We start from the raw sequence: 16,628 nt of genomic DNA, 5'->3' as shown, positions 1-16,628 counted from the left end.
AGGGCTCCTGAGGGGCTCAGAGGAACAGCAGCAGGAAGCCAGAACCAACTTAGGACCAGAGGCACAAGGAGGAGATAGGGTCACCCAAGTCCTGTGGGAGCTGGAGTCATGATGGAACCCCCCACCCCCACCCCTTAGGAGCCACAGCCAAAAATGTTGCACAAAGCAGGAAATGATAACAAAGAAATATCCAACCCCTATGTGCTCCTCCTGGCTGACCCCCAACAGAGCAGCCATAGGTCATAGAGGGAGCTCGGGGCCTGCAGGGATCAGCCTCCAGGCCGCAGGGCAGAGAATCTATCTGAGGACAAAGAACCAGCCCTGTAGGTCCCATTCATGGAGAAGGAACCCCTTTCCGTAAACTGGGGACCCCGGTACCTGTGGTCAGCCTGCTATCAATCAAGAGAGATCAAGTGTAAACTCTGATGGCAGGAGGACCCATTTGAGTTTAGGAACAAGGAATATACAGGGCATGTTTTGTTTATCCTCAGTTATGAACACACTTCCCATGTTGCCTTTTTCTGCAAATGGGCAGGTTGGGTTTCTCAGAACACCAGAATCTGCAGGCATATTAATTCTCCCAGTGTTTACCACGGATCCGCGCCCGCCCTTCTAATTTCAGAAACCGGTTCTAGGCATGAAATGCCACCACGTTCCTCTTCCTCAAGCAGCCTCCAGCCATTCACCTTGGCTGTTTCTTGGTGCCCCTGGAACCGGGCTCTGGAGAAAACAAGGGGGTCAAAATAATGGCAGAGTCAAGATTCCTGTCGGGTGACAGCATTTATTGAAAGGCAATCTTGCTTCATCCAGTTCACGTACATGGAGGTAGCTGCCCACAACCGTCTCTTCCCCATGACAACCCAAAGCAGTCAAACATCCCCAAAGCCCAAGTGCCAAAGAATAAGCTTCTTGCCTTTGTCAAAGGACGCTCCCGAATCAGGAAAAAAAAAAAAAAAAATTTAAAGATATACGACGATTGTCTCCTCAGCATTGCATTTGGCCACGTATTGGGTTATTAAATAAAATATTTTCTTTTCTTTTTAAGCTAGCTAAAGGAAATATTGAGTAGGGTTAGTTCTTAAAGCAATAAATGGGGGGAGGGAGTATATAATAAAATCAAAGAATAAGAGCATGTCAGAGTTGGAAAGGACCTTGCACCACAGCTCTCATTTATCCTAGACGATCTTGGGCACTGAGAGCACCTGCCCCATCAAGGTCACCCCTGTCAAGGTCACCGGGGCAAGGAGAGTGAGGACTTGAAAATATCTCAAGGCCCAGCTGGCTGTTCTTCCCACCCTGCTACACTGCACGCCTCACGGCCAGCGCCATGCCCATGTAGAGTGTCGCCTGGGTTAACAGGTACAATGGCTCATCTTTGACCGTGAGGATGCACGGCTTTTTAACAGGGATCTCTGTTCTCTTTCCACGCATACCTGGCTTCTTGCAGCCGGCCTCCCACTGACCACAAGAACTGGCCAGAAACAGTGACTTTCTCACAAGCCCCAGACAGATACTCGCCCCCTAAAGTTCTTTCACCTCTGACCTTCTCTGCTCCCACCTGTAGTTATGAGTGGACTGAGGCATGTTTAGGCAGACCTCTCGGCAAACAACTAATGAGAGTGGAAGCAGCAGGGAAATCAGGGATATTTTGAGGGTTGGAGAACCCCCTGGGAATTCCAGTGAGTCAGGTTTGTTGTATCCTCAAAAGGACAGAGGGGCTCCAGGGTTGGGTATGGAGGGGCTCGGCCTCTGTGCCCCCTTGTATGACTATGGGCCTGCGGTCCAAGAGGGGATCTGGGTCTGTTGTATTCACGGCTGTGTTCCCCATGCCAGGGACTGTGTCTGACACACGGTGGATGCCCAATAATTACTGGCTCCATGAATGAATGGCGAAAGGGACAAATCTCTCCACGCCTCAAATGAGTAAGCAGAGGCAAGGTCCACTCCGAGCCAGCAGAGGAGGAGGAGGGGTTGGCCATCCAGGTTCCAGGAGCCCCGCCTGTTGGGGAAGGGGGCTGGTGACACCAGCCCTCGAAGCAGACAATCACTCAGAATCCTATTCGGTGGGCTCTGTGACCTGGGGCAGGTAGGGCACTGGAGCTCCCTGCTCCTCTGGTAATTGTCATGGAGTTCTCTGGTCCACAGGCTTGCCATCTCTTAGGATACCTGGGGACACTGCTGACCCAACTGAACACAGTCCTCTCTGCCCCTGTATACATGTACATCCTATGTGGTTCTCTCCCAGGCCATGGCCCTACTGAGCTGTCCACTCTACCCAGGCCCTGACCTGTGGGGGCCTGGCTGTGCCTGGACTTGGTCTCTGGGCATCCCTGGGACCAGTCACAGTGGGCAGTGACACCAGGAAAGCCATGCAAGACTGCAAGTTTCCAATTCCTCACTCCCTGTGATGTTGCCCCAGCAATGTGGCCTTGCCCCAGAACTCACCGAATCCCGGTTACTTCGTGCCTGGTGCTGGCCCACGTCCCTCTTCCCAGGAAGTCAGGGGGAGCCTTCCAGTCTGCACAGACACACCTCCTGTCTAGCTTTATCCCCCTCACTTTCCTGATATAAACTCAAGATCCGGCTCAGTCTGCCCCTTGTCTACACATCCCCCAGCTTTCACAAACTTCCCTCTCTTCCTTCCTCCTCACAGGCTTACACGCCTGCTTACCTCCTCTCCTCCCTCTCCCATGACCTTCCTGATACCGTCCGCCTCTTCCTCACACCTTCCCACTCCCCACCCAGCAGCCACCGGAGGCCTGACGTGGGTGGAGGAGGGAAAGGACCAATAAGAAATGACAGAAGGACCCCAACCCTCTGGAAACCACATCATCTGTCAAAAACCTGACTTACAAGTCTCCCCGCCCCAACTGTGGCAAAGAAATTGCAGTTGGTGACTGGGAATTGGTCTCAGCACGGTTCAGAAATTGTAACGTCATTCTAGATAAAATTAGTAAGCAGGCCACAGATACCAGTGACTTCTGACTTTCTCTCCTTCTGTAAGTTGTTCACCAACACCACTTGAATTTCTCTTCTCCGTATTAATTGTCCCTTATCACTATGACAATCCGTTTTCTCCAACTCTGATGTCAAAAGTAGTCTGTGTTCTACCCTCTCTCATCTCTGCGTCTTAATACTTAAAATCTAGTAGCTCCATGTTTTAAAAAATAGTAAGACAGATGTGTGGAGTTTACAAATAAGCCACCCCACGAAGCTTCTGGAACATTCCACAGTGGAAACAGCAGCAGCTCAGGAGAATCTGGATTCAAATATGTACAGTCTATACATCATCTCCTCCCCCGCACAATGGCTATTAGATAACAACTAGCATTTTGGACCCTTTCCCTCAGCCGGGGAGGGAGGAGGGGGCAGGAGCACCACTGCAAACGGTAAGGCAGACAGCTATGCAGAACCTGAGCTCCCTCCCGCCGAATTAGAGCCTCCAAACCCCCCAGTGAGTGGTGGCTCCTATGCCTTGTGCATCAGCATTTAAACTGCTAGCTGCCCGGACGAGGAGAGGTGCGCCACCACTCAGAGACCCCGGGAGGGATGCAACGTGGAGGAGTCAGCCTGTTCTGTGAGAAGGAGGCGCGGGGGTCTCCGGGGTCCGCCCTGCGTAGACGCTGCCTCTCCTGCTCCCTGCGGCGGGCGGCTGGCTGCTGGGCCCCACGAGGCATGACCGGCGGCCGCCGCAGCCCCGGGAGGAGCCTCAGATCTGGCTGGTGGCAGTGCTGTCCTTGGGGAAGGTGTAGCTCAGCGGCGCCTCATGGAGGCTCCCCCCGTCCGTACTGAGGTCATCGTCGTCCGTGTCGTCCAGCACCTTGCTCGGCAGCTTCTTAAGTCTGCTGAAACGACAGAGGCACGTGTCTCGGCCCTGGGCTGCAGCCGGTCTCTGGTCAGGGGAGGAAGGAAGGGTCTGGGGCTCCTGTGCCCCCCACTGCCCCCGCCGCCGGGATGGCACAGAAGCACAGGAACCAGTCTGCTCCCAAGGGTTCCTCCGGCGATAGGGAGCAAACAGCCCGCGGGTGGCCGGTGTTGCCGGGGAGGGCCGGACAGGGCTGGGACAAATTCAGCAGTCCTGGTTTTTCCTTTCACCTCAAGCTACAATGTGTCTCACTGGGGTGCTGTTACTGATCCCGTCTTAATTAAAAATGTTGATAGTTGGTTTACCGTGGGTTGTTGGCATTCACATTTTACAGTAGTGCATTAATTCTCTACCTTGATTACTAAAATTTTGGATGCCCCCTTAAATAGTGCACCCTAATGCCAGTCCTGGGGCCAGGGTCTTGATGGACAGGCCCCATTTTTGGATTCTCAACGGGCTAGGGTGTTCTGCCCATTTCCAAGAGAACCACCTGGGCTACCCACATAGCCAGCCTCTGAGAAAGGCTCAGCTCTATGCAGGAGTGTGAACCGAAACTCACCCGGCACCCCAGTGACCCTGGGGTGGGGAAGGGGACCCCGACCCCACACCCCTTCCAATCACAGCAGGGGAGTATCAGAGGCAGTTCTGTCTTCGCTGAGACCATCTTGCCCTCACAAGGATAGGAAGCCAAGCTGTGTCTTGTTTCTCCCTAAAAGCAGGACTCCTAAGGGCTGGTCTAGGGGACCAGGGTGAGAGCTAGGCCTCCTGCTCTGAGCCTCAGTTTCCCCTTATGGATAAGCGGGATGAAACCTGCCTGGCTGACAGCAGGGGACAGGGATGGGGATGACACAGGTGAAGGGACCGCAGCGGACACGGCCGGTCTCAGCTGTGGGATGGGATAACCCCGCGCGGCGGCCAGGGGGAGCCGGCGTCGCACGGCAGCCGTGAGCACGCCTGGACAGCACGCCTGGACAGCACCGCGCTTGCCTCGGCGCCGGGGGACCACGGGGCCGCCGCTCTCACCTCAGGTCCTTCTTCATGGCGTGGAGCTGCCCCTGCAGCTGCTCATTCACGTCCATCTGCTCCTCCAGCTCCCTCTGCAGTTTCTTCTTAGAACTTTCCAGCCTGTCGATCTCCTCCTCTGCCTCCTCCACTTGTCGCTTCATGGCTTTCAGGCGCAGGCTCAGCTGCACGGGGAGAGCAGGTAGGCTGAGCACCGCAACGGGCCGCCCAGCCCGGCGGGGGCGGGGAGAGCCCGGCACAGAGGGGCCCGCAGTCCAGCCGCGTCTCCCCAGGCGACCACGGGACAGCAAGGGAGCAACCGTCTGGGCTCAGGGTTCGCTGAATCCCCTGCTAAAGTAGGCTGGAAAGGCCCCCTTGTTCCACGACGTGCCTCGGGAGAGGGGAGGACAGGACCAGCCTCCACAGCTCTACCGCCCGCCTGCCTGGGGTAGGAAGTCTCATCTGACCATGAGGGGCCTCACCTGGTCCTTCTGGTCGGTCAGCGACAAGTGCTCATCATCCACCTGCAACACCAGCTCCTTCACCTTCCGCTCTAGCCGGCGGTTGCTCAGCTGCAGACTGGCCCGGTCCCTGGAAGGGCAGGGGGAACACAACCGAGGACCCTCTCATCCAGCCCCACAGGAGGCCCTGGCCAGGCTGTGAAGGAAAGGAAGCTCCAGCCAGGTGGCCTGGTCAACTCATGGCTTAGGGTTGGAGACACATGGCAGTCAGTCTGGGAGGAAAGGGCTGCTCCCCGGACTGGTGAGGGAATGGGGGCTCCACAAAGGGGAGCGCCTGGCCCGAGGCTGCAGATCCAGCGACAGGCAGAGCTGGGATGGGAGCTGCCCCGAGCTCTTCCAGTCCCAAGCTTTACTTTACAAGAGAGGGGGGTCCCCGACTGCTGGAGTATGAGCAATGTAGGTCTGCTCCAGGCTGCTCTAGCCCAGCCCCAGGTCCTACTAAAAACAGATAATGTACAATGCTCTGTGCACACATGCCTCACCCCTTCCAGGAAGCTGAGGGGCCAGGAGTAAGAACGGAGGCCAGCCAGGCTCAACCTGGTGCTGGCCCTCAGGCTATGATCTCAGAGCTAGGTTGCAGAGATTCTGCTGGAAAGGAAGGCAGCCCTCTGATCCCAAATGCCTTCCACCCACTATGGGGGTCCTGCCCATTTCTGAGCCAGCACTGGGCCTCTGCTCTAAAACCTCTGGCCCCAGGGGCAAAGTCGGCCCCCTGCCTCAACTCCAGCTCCGACTCAGTAGCCAATGAGGCAGCCTGGTGTGCTGCAGGGGTGGAAACAGCCAGCAGTGCGGTAGCTGGGGGCTCGGGCATGGGAGGCCTGCGCTGTAGTCCGCTGGCCAACACTCAGCCGCCTACCTTCCCAGTGCTTACTGGGTTGGGTCTTGCTTGCCTCATCTATTGTCCTGCTCTACCTTCCTCAGAGGAAGGCTCGTGAGGACAGGGAGAGACACAAATGGGAACGCTCTGTGCAGTGAGACCACCACCGCCTGCCAGGCCTCTGCACCTCGGCCGGCCAGTCTCACCTCTCCTCGCTCTCCAGACGGTCCTCCAGCTCAGCGATCCTGGCCTCCATCTGCACCACCAGCCCCTCCTTGCTGGACCGGTAGGAGCCTTCCAGGTGGAGAATCCGGCTCTTTAAGTCCTTGTTCTGGAATCAGACAGGGGTGCTGTGAGGGCTCATGCGTCTCCCACGCTCTCCATGCAGGGTAGTGCGGGCTGGGGCGCACCCACGGTCAGCCACTGCAAGGACCACGGCCCCCACCCAGGAAGCCTGGCCCCGGGGCACCCGGGGAAGCCAGGCACGTCTCCAGGGAAAGGCCTTGCAACGGCTCCTGGCAGGCTAGGAGAAGAGATTCTACCACATTCCCTTGTGAGCCCAAGTGAAATCTTTGGCTGCCGTAGGGCTCCTGGATGTCAGGCCAACAGGCGTGGCCTTGTTTTTGTATAAACGTATGTGGGAGGTGGGGATGGCAGGAGAAACCAGCTCCTGCGCCAATATCATATGATCTTGGTAAAGAGTTTACATGAATAGCATGTAAAAGAAACGATTCCAGGAAGCTCTGTTGGCAACGCATGGCTTTTTCACTCCCTTTATGTCAGAATCTAGGTTCTTAGGATCTAAAAGACGCCACCTGCAAGTCCTCCCCCGCAGCTGCTCAGTCTCCAAGCGGATTTAATATTACTGGCAAAACCTCTCTGGAAAAGGCCTTCAGAACACCTCCACCTCTCAGGTGAGTTAGGCCCCAGAGTTCTTGGGGTGCCATGCAAAGGAGACCCCACCGAGGGGGGGGTCTAATCCAAGACCAGCCTTACCTGCCTCTCCAGGGAAATCTTGTCACACTCCAAGTCCTGCTTGATGGCTCTCTCCTGCAGGAGCTCGGCCCTCATCTGCTCCACCTGCACCAAGGAGAACAAAGCCCCGCAGTTAGAGGGGCTGTCTCTGCATCCAGGGGACAGAATTCCAACCACCAAGCCACCTTCTCTTCATCATGCTATCTCCTCTTGGGGCAGGAGCTGTTGCTTAGAAACTCTTGGTTTTGTGATGATTGCAAAGACAAGGACATAAACGACAGTAACGGTCATAACAAACCCTGCTGTTATGGGCTGAATGGTGTGCCCCCCTCCAAAGAAAGGTATACTAAAGTCTACCTCCTAGTCCCTAAGATATGACCTTATTTGGAAATAGGGTTTTTACAGAGGTAACTGAGCCCAAGTGAGGTCATTAGGGTAGGCCCTAGTTCAGTATGACCAGAGATCTTATAAAAAGGGGAAATTTGGACTGAGGGACAGACATGTACCCAGAAAAGTTAGCCCCTTGAAGAGAGACACGGAGAGAATGCCACGTGAGGATGGAGGATTGGAGGGAGCCATCTATCTTCAGGGACTGCCAAAGAGCCAGAAAGCTTCCAGAAGCCCGGAAGAAGCATCAGAGAATTCTCCTACAGGTCCAAGGGGAGCACGGCTCTGCTGACACTTTGATTTCAGACTCTGGGGCTCTAGAGCTGTGAGATAATACATTTCTGTTCTAGGCAACCCCATTTGTGGCACTGTGTGAAGACAGCTCCAGAAAAGTGGATTCACCTGCTTTGCATTCCACAAGCACTATCATCGTCCCCACAGTCCCCACAGCAACCCCGGGAAGTAGGTAATCCTCCCTCTGCAGATGGCACTGGGGCTTAGTGGAGCTCATCAGCTTACACGGTGCCCAACCACCCTGGCCAGCTCGCCCAGCTCGAATGATGTTCTCAGGGCATAGGATGTCTGGTGCTAAAATTGAGCGTCCAGACATCATTCGTCCGGGGATGAGTCAGCAGTGATCCAACTTGCCCGAGATCTACGCCAACTAGGAAGAGCGGGAGCTAGCACTCCTCTGAGCTCCTGACTGCTGCATGACACGTTCAACTTCAGGAAAGTCTTCTACCCTTAGCATATCTCAAGATGCTGCTAGACTGCTCCCTTCATGGGCCGGAAACAAAAGTCCACAGAACACCAGACAGCTGCAGGTGACCTGGCAAGGGCTGAGCGTTACAAAGGATTTCATCTATGTTAACAGGAAATGGGCCTAGGGGAGCAGTCCCCAGAAAGAAATCCCACAGCCTGCCTCTGTTTCCCAATCCCCAGGGCTTTCTGGGCGGCAGTGACTGGAGCCCCAGACCCTGTTCCCAGGACTGTCCAGCAGAGGGCAGCCTGAAGAAGCTGGGAGAACTGAATAGGGTGAAGCAGCAAATTAAAACCACCCCTTCCTTCATAAGATGGGGGTTTAGCTTGGGTAAGAGGTGCACCCACGACCGTCCTTGGATGCCTACAGTGCACCTGTGATGGTCTCAGCAGCCTGGTCTCCACTTGCACTTTCACCACCTGTACAAGCGGGAGTAAAGGAAGAGCACACCCCTCCCCTGCCTTCCGCCTGGGGCGGGAGCGGGGAGGCGGGGGTGGTGGTGGCTAATATGGGAATAAGAGGGAACACGGTCATGCTGGGCCATGCTTGCATCCGCTCCCATCTCCCACCATCCCTGCCACGGGGCATGCCCGGAAGGAAAGGCAGCATGGTGTGCGTGGCCCAGAGTGCGTTACTGGGAGGGCTGAGGAACAAGGCTGGTAATGGGTGGGGTCTGGACCTAGAGGAGGCTGGGCCTCTGCCCACGGGTAATGGAGTCCCCGTGTGGCCAACATAAAAAAAAAGTGAGCATTTTTGCATTTCTGACTGGCAGGCTTCTAAGTCAGGGGGATTCAGAATTCTATAGCAGGGGACACTGATGCCAGGGGCGGTGATACACGTGACCAGAGAGAGCAGGAATAGAACCCACACCAAGCCTACTCATAGCCCACTACTCTGCCTGCCTGGCTCTCTGGACCAACTTGGTGCAAAGGCTTCAGCAATCTGGACCAACCTGTTGCAAAGGCTTCAGACAGATCAAGGGTTCAAATATAGCGGTCACGTAAAAACCAAGACCTGGGAAGAAGGCAATCTCCTTAGGGCACCCTTATATGTAAGCAACAGGGAAAAAATGCCAGCGATGCTAAGGGTCAACCGGCAGAGCATGGAGAATTCCGTCCAAGGCCCAGCTCCCACCTGTCTGGCCCCAGAGCCCCTGAGAAGCAGCTATTCCAAAGGTGCTGGAATATTCCAATAACTGCCACATGAGCACAAAGTCCACAGCTAACGAATGCGGGCTCACAGCCCCACTCCAAGTCCGGCCTCCAAACCGGCCGACACACCCCACAGGAGCATGGAGGACGTCAGTGCCGCTGGGCCACGGGACTGCCCTGTGCCTCCTGCCGGGGGTAAAGGGTTTGGTTCACACCCCAAGGGCGGAGGCCAGGTCTTCACCCGGAACACAGTTAAACTGTCACTGTGATGGGAAGTCATTACCCAGCCGAGCAGCAGAGGCCCAGCTTCTCCTCTGGCTCTGAGTTCACCTGTGTGTGACCTCAGCCACCTCACGTCCGGGAAGCAGACTCATTTCTAACACAAGGCACCTGAATGAATCAGCCTGTAAAGGCCCTTTGAGGTGGCCGGTCACACAGTGAAAGCACATTCTGGTGGGTGCTGTGTGGTTCTCCCCTTGCAGAAGCCAGAGGCCCCTGTCCCCATCCCCCCGCCGGAGTAGCCACCCCATCTCTCCAGACACCAAGGAGTGTCCCGGGAAAGGACGTGCACGTCCGTGCATGCTGGGCAGAACTGGTCTTGGAATGACGGGATGGGTGACAGGATGGGTTCATTCCTTTGCTCCAATGATGTTATCAGCCCTAGGACACTGACAGAGACCAACACAGGACCTGCCCTCATTGTAGCCTCATGGGGGACAAAAGAATAAGACCCATACATGTCGGGGCACGGCAGTGGCCACAGCACAGGCATAGAGGGCCAGGGAAAGGACCCCTCAGTTGTGACCCACCTGAGAGGCCAGGCTCAGGCAGGCTAGAGAAAGGGGCAGGGGAGGGAACACAGCTTCCCAGACCAGGGCTACTGGTGAGTCAGAGCGATGGTAAGCAAGAGGACGGGGTGCTGGAGAAACCAAAAGGACTGGACTAGACACGGAGGGGCAAGGGACAGGCAGGTTAAGAGCGAGGAGACAGGGAACAGTCCCACGGGGGCTGCTATTACATGGTGACAAGAGCAAGCTCGGATTGCACTTACTGAGGGAAGCCCTGAGCATTTTTACAGCTGTCCACCTAGTCCTCACCCCTACCCCCCGGAGGAGGCAGGTCCTGTGCCGGCCCCTTCCACCCCTAGAGTCCGGGAGAGGCTGCAGACAGGTGCGGACACCAGGTGGTACCAGCTGAAGCCACGGGCCAGATGAGGTCCCCAAGGAGAACTGTATGAAGAATGGGGAGACCCCAGAGCTGTGCCCTGGGGAACAACCCCTCCCCCTGCCCATCTCCCATTAGGGGAGACTGGAATGAAACCAGGACACTGCCCTGTCCCACAAGCCAAGAAGGCTGAGGACTGAGGAAGGTCAGGCAGAAGGAAGCCTGGGGGAAAGCTCCTGAGCCAGACAAGAAGTCGGCTCTGGAGGGCTCGGCAGAGAGGGGAACCCAAGTACAGAAACTGGGACGGTGCTGGGTGCAAAGAGATAGGTAAGCATCTCTCCTCGAACTCCAGTGGTGAGGAGATGACAGCCACAACTGGAGGGCTGGGGACATGAGCGCCCTTAAGAGGACTGCAGTAGTGGGGCCTGGCACCTATTAACAGGCAAGGGCGAGAATCATGGAAGGGGCAAGTTACAGACGCTGGGCAGTAACAAGAAGGGAGCTGGCCAGGGAGACTGTGTATGGGGAGGATCAGGACATAGGCCCAGTGCAGGGGGCAGCACGGTGTGGGGTGGGCAGGGGACAGAACTTTCTCTGAGCCTCTGAGAGAGAGAGCATAGTGCAGGACTTCGCGGGGGCAGGCTCCCGTAACTCAGACGCATGGGAGGGAGGGAGGGAAGGAAGCGAAGGAAAGGGACTTTATTTTCCCAGAAGTGGGGTATGAGGAAGAACTATGGGCTTGTGGAGAGAGAAAGAAATTTAGAAATTTAGTCACTGTGAGGCATTAGGCTGAAAAATACCAAAAGACATAGAAGGGCGGCAGAGCGAAGAGGGTGTGGTTGTAGCTGTCTGTCTACGGCATCTGCTTTTAGGCCGTCGGGTGCTGGTTTCTGCAGCTGTGCTCCAGGCCCGAGGACCAAGGAGGGAAACATCAAGAACCAAAGCCCCTGGTGACATGCCCGGGGTGATGCGAGCATCCTAGGCATGTCTGGGCCCGTCAGTCCTCCTGAGGCAGATGTTATCACCCCTTTCCCAGGTGGGAGGTTCAGGAATGTTGGAAGCAGCTTTGGGATTCTAACCCAGGCTTTTTGGCCGAAAATCATTCACTCCTTTTCTGCCTCCCATCAAACATGGAAGACCCAGGTCTCTCAGTGAAGGAGAGACCATTCTGGCGGGGACTTCCACAGTGGAGCGAGGCAGACAAGCTCCAGGGAGGGACTCAAGGACCACCAAGGGGCCACGCGGCACTGGGCCCAGACTGGGAGGGGTTCAGGGAAATCCCTGTGACTCAAAGCAGCAGCCAGTGGCTGAAGTCTCCCTCCCTCGGTGCCACTGAGTGGAAAATCTGAGTCCTGCCAGGAAATGGGCCTCCCAGTGCAGAGGAGGACTCAGGGGGCAGCATCCCAGAGGTCTCCTCAGGTTCAAGACCTCCCTGGAGGGACACCTGGGTGGCTCAGTGGGTTAAGCATCTGCCTTTGGCTCAGGTCATGATGTTGGGATCGAGTCCTGCATCGGGATCCTTGCTCAGTAGGGAGCCTGCTTCTCCCTCTGCCTGACTCTCCCTCTGCTTGTGCTCTCTCTCTCTCTCTCTGACAAATAAATAAAATCTTAAAAAAAAAAAAAAAAACCCTCCCTGGAGAGTCCTAGGCAAATGATGGTGCTCCCCAAAACCCCCTCAAAACAAAATAAAACAAAACAGTCATTATACTCCCCTACCTCCCCTCAAAAGATGGCTATTAAAATGGACGTGCAAAATAAATCAGAGTGAACAACAGGAAGGAACAAGTGCGCAACCATAAAACTTCACAGTTGCTGGGACTGGGCTGTCCGTTTTTCCTTTTTTGCAAACCAGGCGTTTTAGCAAGCAGGAGAGGCTTCCTTCACTTCTTCAATAAGAACAGTCTGACAGAAAATTCCAAAACAAATCCACTACTTGGAGCCTTATACAAGGAATATCGTCTGGAGTGACGGACAACGTTCCCAAGGCTGGGTCTCGCCGTAAACCAGAAATGTTTTAGTTCTGCTCAATACAGTGAGATCCCTAGGACCGGCCCGATGACTTGAGAAAATTCCAAACCAGCTCCTTCTCACCCTGAGCCCCACTGTCGGGAAGAGAAAGGAAGGGAAGGGAAGGGATGAGATGAGAAGAGAGGAGGGGAGGGGAGAGGGGAGAGAGAAGAGCCTCTGGCTTGGCCAGCTTCCTCCTAGAGACCAGAGAAGTAAATCCGAGGCTGGGAAAACATTTCTTTATATAAGCTTATGCTTTCCATGCTGTTTACCCTTCAACGATACTAAATAGACCGAATAAAAACTTTCCAGTCAAATTAAAAACAGAACAGGAGCTGAAGGCAACAGTTTATCACAGCTGGACTGAAGGAATGCTAAACCCCGAGCATTTTGATCGGAAATAACAGTATCAGATTCCGGCAGGCTTTATGTCAGGCAGCCACGACCTGAGCCAGCTCTCAGGATTAGAAGCAGCTGCCTTCCAGGTTAATGAGAAACCCGAGATATTTATGATCGCTAATAACAACATCTCACCCCATCACCTGTGTTTACCATTGGGCTGTATGTAGGGGGTCTGGGACCTATACTCCTTGCTGGTGTTAAAAACACCAGGAAGATCCTCCATCCTAAAAGAGGAAAATCATTATTAACCAACTACACACAAGGGGTTTTAAGCTGCCGGTACAATTGGAGCCAGTTCTGAGACCAGGATCATTTCAATTCAAAGGAAAGCAGCCCCATTTTGATCTTCTAGTCACTGGCTGCTCAAAGAGCCTTACTTCCCGGTACCATATCCCACGGGAAGCATGACCCTGGTGCAGACCATGGAGCAGGGGTGAGCTGACCACCAGAGCGCGGTTCTAAAAATGAATGCAGAGGGCCGCAACTTGATCCACCGGGATTCACTCTGATGTTGCCAAAGCCACAGGGAAGCCTTACTCAGCCCCTGGGAAGACTGTAAAGCCACCCAGAGCTCTGGAGTTGGTATTTTTCCTCCTGTCTGCCAGCTGCCTACATTAGAAGAACCCTCTTTCCACTGGACTGGGTCATCTCAGCTTCCACGTCCAGGGAAGCGCCTCTCCACGGAGGCCCGGCCCTAACTATTAACTGTCTATACTCAGCCACCAGCAACAGCATGGCAGTGCCCAGTAACTAGAACAGCAGCCTGTAGGACACATTTCGAAAACACCAATGCTGGGCCTCTCTTTCACTGTGTAAATCCTGGAGTCACTGAACAGTCAAGAGAAGATCATTAATCTTCATCCATATTAAGAGACACCGTGGCCTTATTTTTAACTTGGGAATAGAGGCCCCAAATGCATTTGGAGAGGTCTTTACCAGTCTTAAGTCTGATGCTGGAATGATGGGAACAGGTGGGAGGCAGTAGGCTCTGGAGTCAAATCCTGGCTGGACCTCCAAGCTTCAGGAGCCTCTAGGTGGTCACTTACTCACAGCCGAAAACAAAGACACAAAAGCATGCACGGCAGGGGACATGGGGCCCGGCACTTAGCAAATCCTCAGTAAAGACAGCAATTGTAAATGGAGACATGGTTTTGGAGGAAAGAGAGAAAAAAAGGATTTTTCTGGATTTAAACAGAACAAAGCCGGTGAAATACCCAGTATTTAAATCAATTTTCCTTCAACTTACAAGTCAGAAACCTCCTGAATCAGGTTTGAAACCACATTTGGGTGAGAAAACAAATAAACGCTTCACCTCTGTTTTACAGAGTAAGACACAATTTTATCACGTCTAAATCCGTGCCTTCTCCATGTTAGCCAGATTTAGAAACAAAATTCAAACATCCAAAAAGTTTGGGGGAAAAAAATTCCCATTAGGATTTCCTGAATCCATCCATCTAAAAAATTATATCTTGAGCATGTATGGAAAAGAACAGCTGGAACTCACAAATAATGTGCCCAGCATTTACTGAGTGTCAAATGTATGCACAAGAAGGGGGAAAAACATACAACGGATAGGATGTTTGATCTCATAACTGCCTTTTCTATTCTCTGTCCCAGGGAACAATTCAGTTGAGCTTTCTCTTGGTCTCCCTTTCTGCTATTCTTACTCCCAACCCCACCACATTAATCTTCTAATGTATGCTTCTGTGTATGCTTCACTGCCTGCTCCACAGTCTTCGAAGGCTCCCCACTGTCTTCAGGATAGGGTCCATTCAATACCCTCTACCTGCCTCTCCAAACTTACCCCCTGTTATTCCCTTATGGAAACCAAGAACCCGATCAAGTTACAGCAGTCCATTCATTGTCCCCCAAACACTGTAAATATCCTACTTCCCAAGCCTAATTCACACTACCCATTCTGTCTAGGATTCCCGTCCCACTCCTTGGTTTGTCTAAATCCTACCCTTTCTTCAAAACTAGCTCCAGGGGGCGCCTGGGTGGCTCAGTGGGTTAAAGCCTCTGCCTTCAGCTCAGGTCATGGTTTCCTAGGATGGAGCCCTGCATCAGGCTCTCTGCTCAGCAGGGAGCCTGCTTCCCCCACTCCCACCCCCTGCCCCCTGCCTGGCTCTCTGCCTGCCAAATAAATAAATAAAATCTTTAAAAACAAACAAACAAAACAAAACTAACTCCGGGTTCACCTTCCTCTAAGAACTCCCACCATCATCCCTTGCTATGATGGCCTTTCCTTCGTGAGCTGCCTGAATCCTGCACTTGGCATTTAGTATCTGTTGCTTTTTGTTATTAATTATCCATTTGAGGGGGCATCCTCCATCTCTCCAAACACAGCACTCAAGGACAGGGGCCAACCTGATCATTTCTGCAGCCTCCCCACCATGCTATTTGTGTACACGGTAGGTCTTCCGAGCACCAGTAGAGAGAAGCCTGTTTGGGGAGCCAGGAGATTTGCGACCAGCTCTGCAACTGACCATCTGTGCGAGCCAGCCAGATCACGGGGGGCCCTGGGTCTCAGATCTCCTGCACACTGCATGAGAAGTCTGGGGAGAGGAACTTGGAGGTAGTGCCAGATCTAAGAGTCTGTGAAAGGGGTTGGCTCATATTGTGAAAACTTTTTTCCCCCAAGCTTTTCTACCTAAGCCCTGCCACTAAGACGAGGGAAAAAAAAAAAGAGAGAGAGAGAGAGATGTTTGGGGAAAGCAAAATTCAGAAGGGGAGCTTATAAGAAAGCAGAGTTTAGGTAAGAGCTATAAACTTTTCCCCTTTCAGTTGAAAGAGCAAGATCCAAAAAGTCTACCTCCCCATTCATTCCCTTTACAGTGCCTGGAAGCAGTCTGCTGAGCCTTCTGGGCGGACGCTGTAAATCAGGTTGGAGATACCAGATGGGAACAATTTCCTGTTCTTTAGGGAATGTCCCTGTTAAGGAAGCATCACAGGTTGGTGTTTGGCAGGGAGAGGAGATGGGGGTCTTAAGTTTGGAAGTTTCCCCTTTCTCTGATTCTGGCAGGAAGGCAGTAGGCACGTGGCCCAACAAATTGACCTAAGCGGATCCAAGATAGGGCCTGACTGTCTGTACCCAGGGCCCTTCCTTGGAACCTTTACTTTACGAGGCAAACAAGAAGTCTCAGATTGACCTCAGAGTTGGGTAAGAATTAAACGCCATCTTGCGAGGCAGGCATTTGATCAGCCAGCTCACTACGCTACCCTTCCTCACAAATCCAGAGGCAGCCGAGGCCAGAAGACAGGCCTTACCTTGGGGGTAAGGTAACTGTTTCAGCAATTCCTACAAGGTGACCACAATGCTCCCTTCCTCCACTACGACAGGCACCAAGCTTTACCCCCCATGCCCCACCTCAGGGAGGACAGGGACAAGAAAGGAAATAGAAGGAGAAAACAGAACCAACAGGGCGAACAGGCTAGAGGCTGTGGAACCCTCCCTTCGGGCATGCACCTCAGACACATGGAAGGCTGGGGACTTCAAGGGACTCAGACCCTTGGTTAGACGCAGCCTCGTCAGAGGAGCTCAGCATTGGAATCTGGAGAAGAGATGCACTTTCACAGA

The 16,628-nt window shown here is 53.8% G+C and overlaps 1 protein-coding gene across 3 annotated transcripts in view; it reads right to left on the bottom strand.

The window, feature by feature from the left end:
- Positions 1-751: 751 nt before the first annotated feature.
- The window catches only part of CGNL1 (cingulin like 1), a 159,788-nt gene continuing 143,911 nt past the window's right edge, over positions 752-16,628 (bottom strand). For 2 of the 3 annotated variants that reach the window (XM_047736194.1, XM_047736192.1), the window contains exons 15-19: positions 7,202-7,285; positions 6,412-6,536; positions 5,350-5,458; positions 4,889-5,052; positions 752-3,845 (exon numbers count right to left, since the gene is read on the bottom strand). In XM_047736194.1, the coding sequence (XP_047592150.1) occupies positions 3,710-3,845; positions 4,889-5,052; positions 5,350-5,458; positions 6,412-6,536; positions 7,202-7,285 (618 nt within the window). In that variant the 3' untranslated portion in view covers positions 752-3,709. The remainder of the gene's footprint in view (positions 3,846-4,888; positions 5,053-5,349; positions 5,459-6,411; positions 6,537-7,201; positions 7,286-16,628) is intronic. The other variant, XM_047736193.1, reaches the window with a different exon arrangement.

The sequence above is a fragment of the Lutra lutra genome, chromosome 7, assembly GCF_902655055.1.
Source record: "Lutra lutra chromosome 7, mLutLut1.2, whole genome shotgun sequence".
In the NCBI taxonomy this organism is placed as follows: domain Eukaryota; kingdom Metazoa; phylum Chordata; class Mammalia; order Carnivora; family Mustelidae; genus Lutra; species Lutra lutra.
This window is presented reverse-complemented; position numbering and strand designations above follow the sequence as displayed.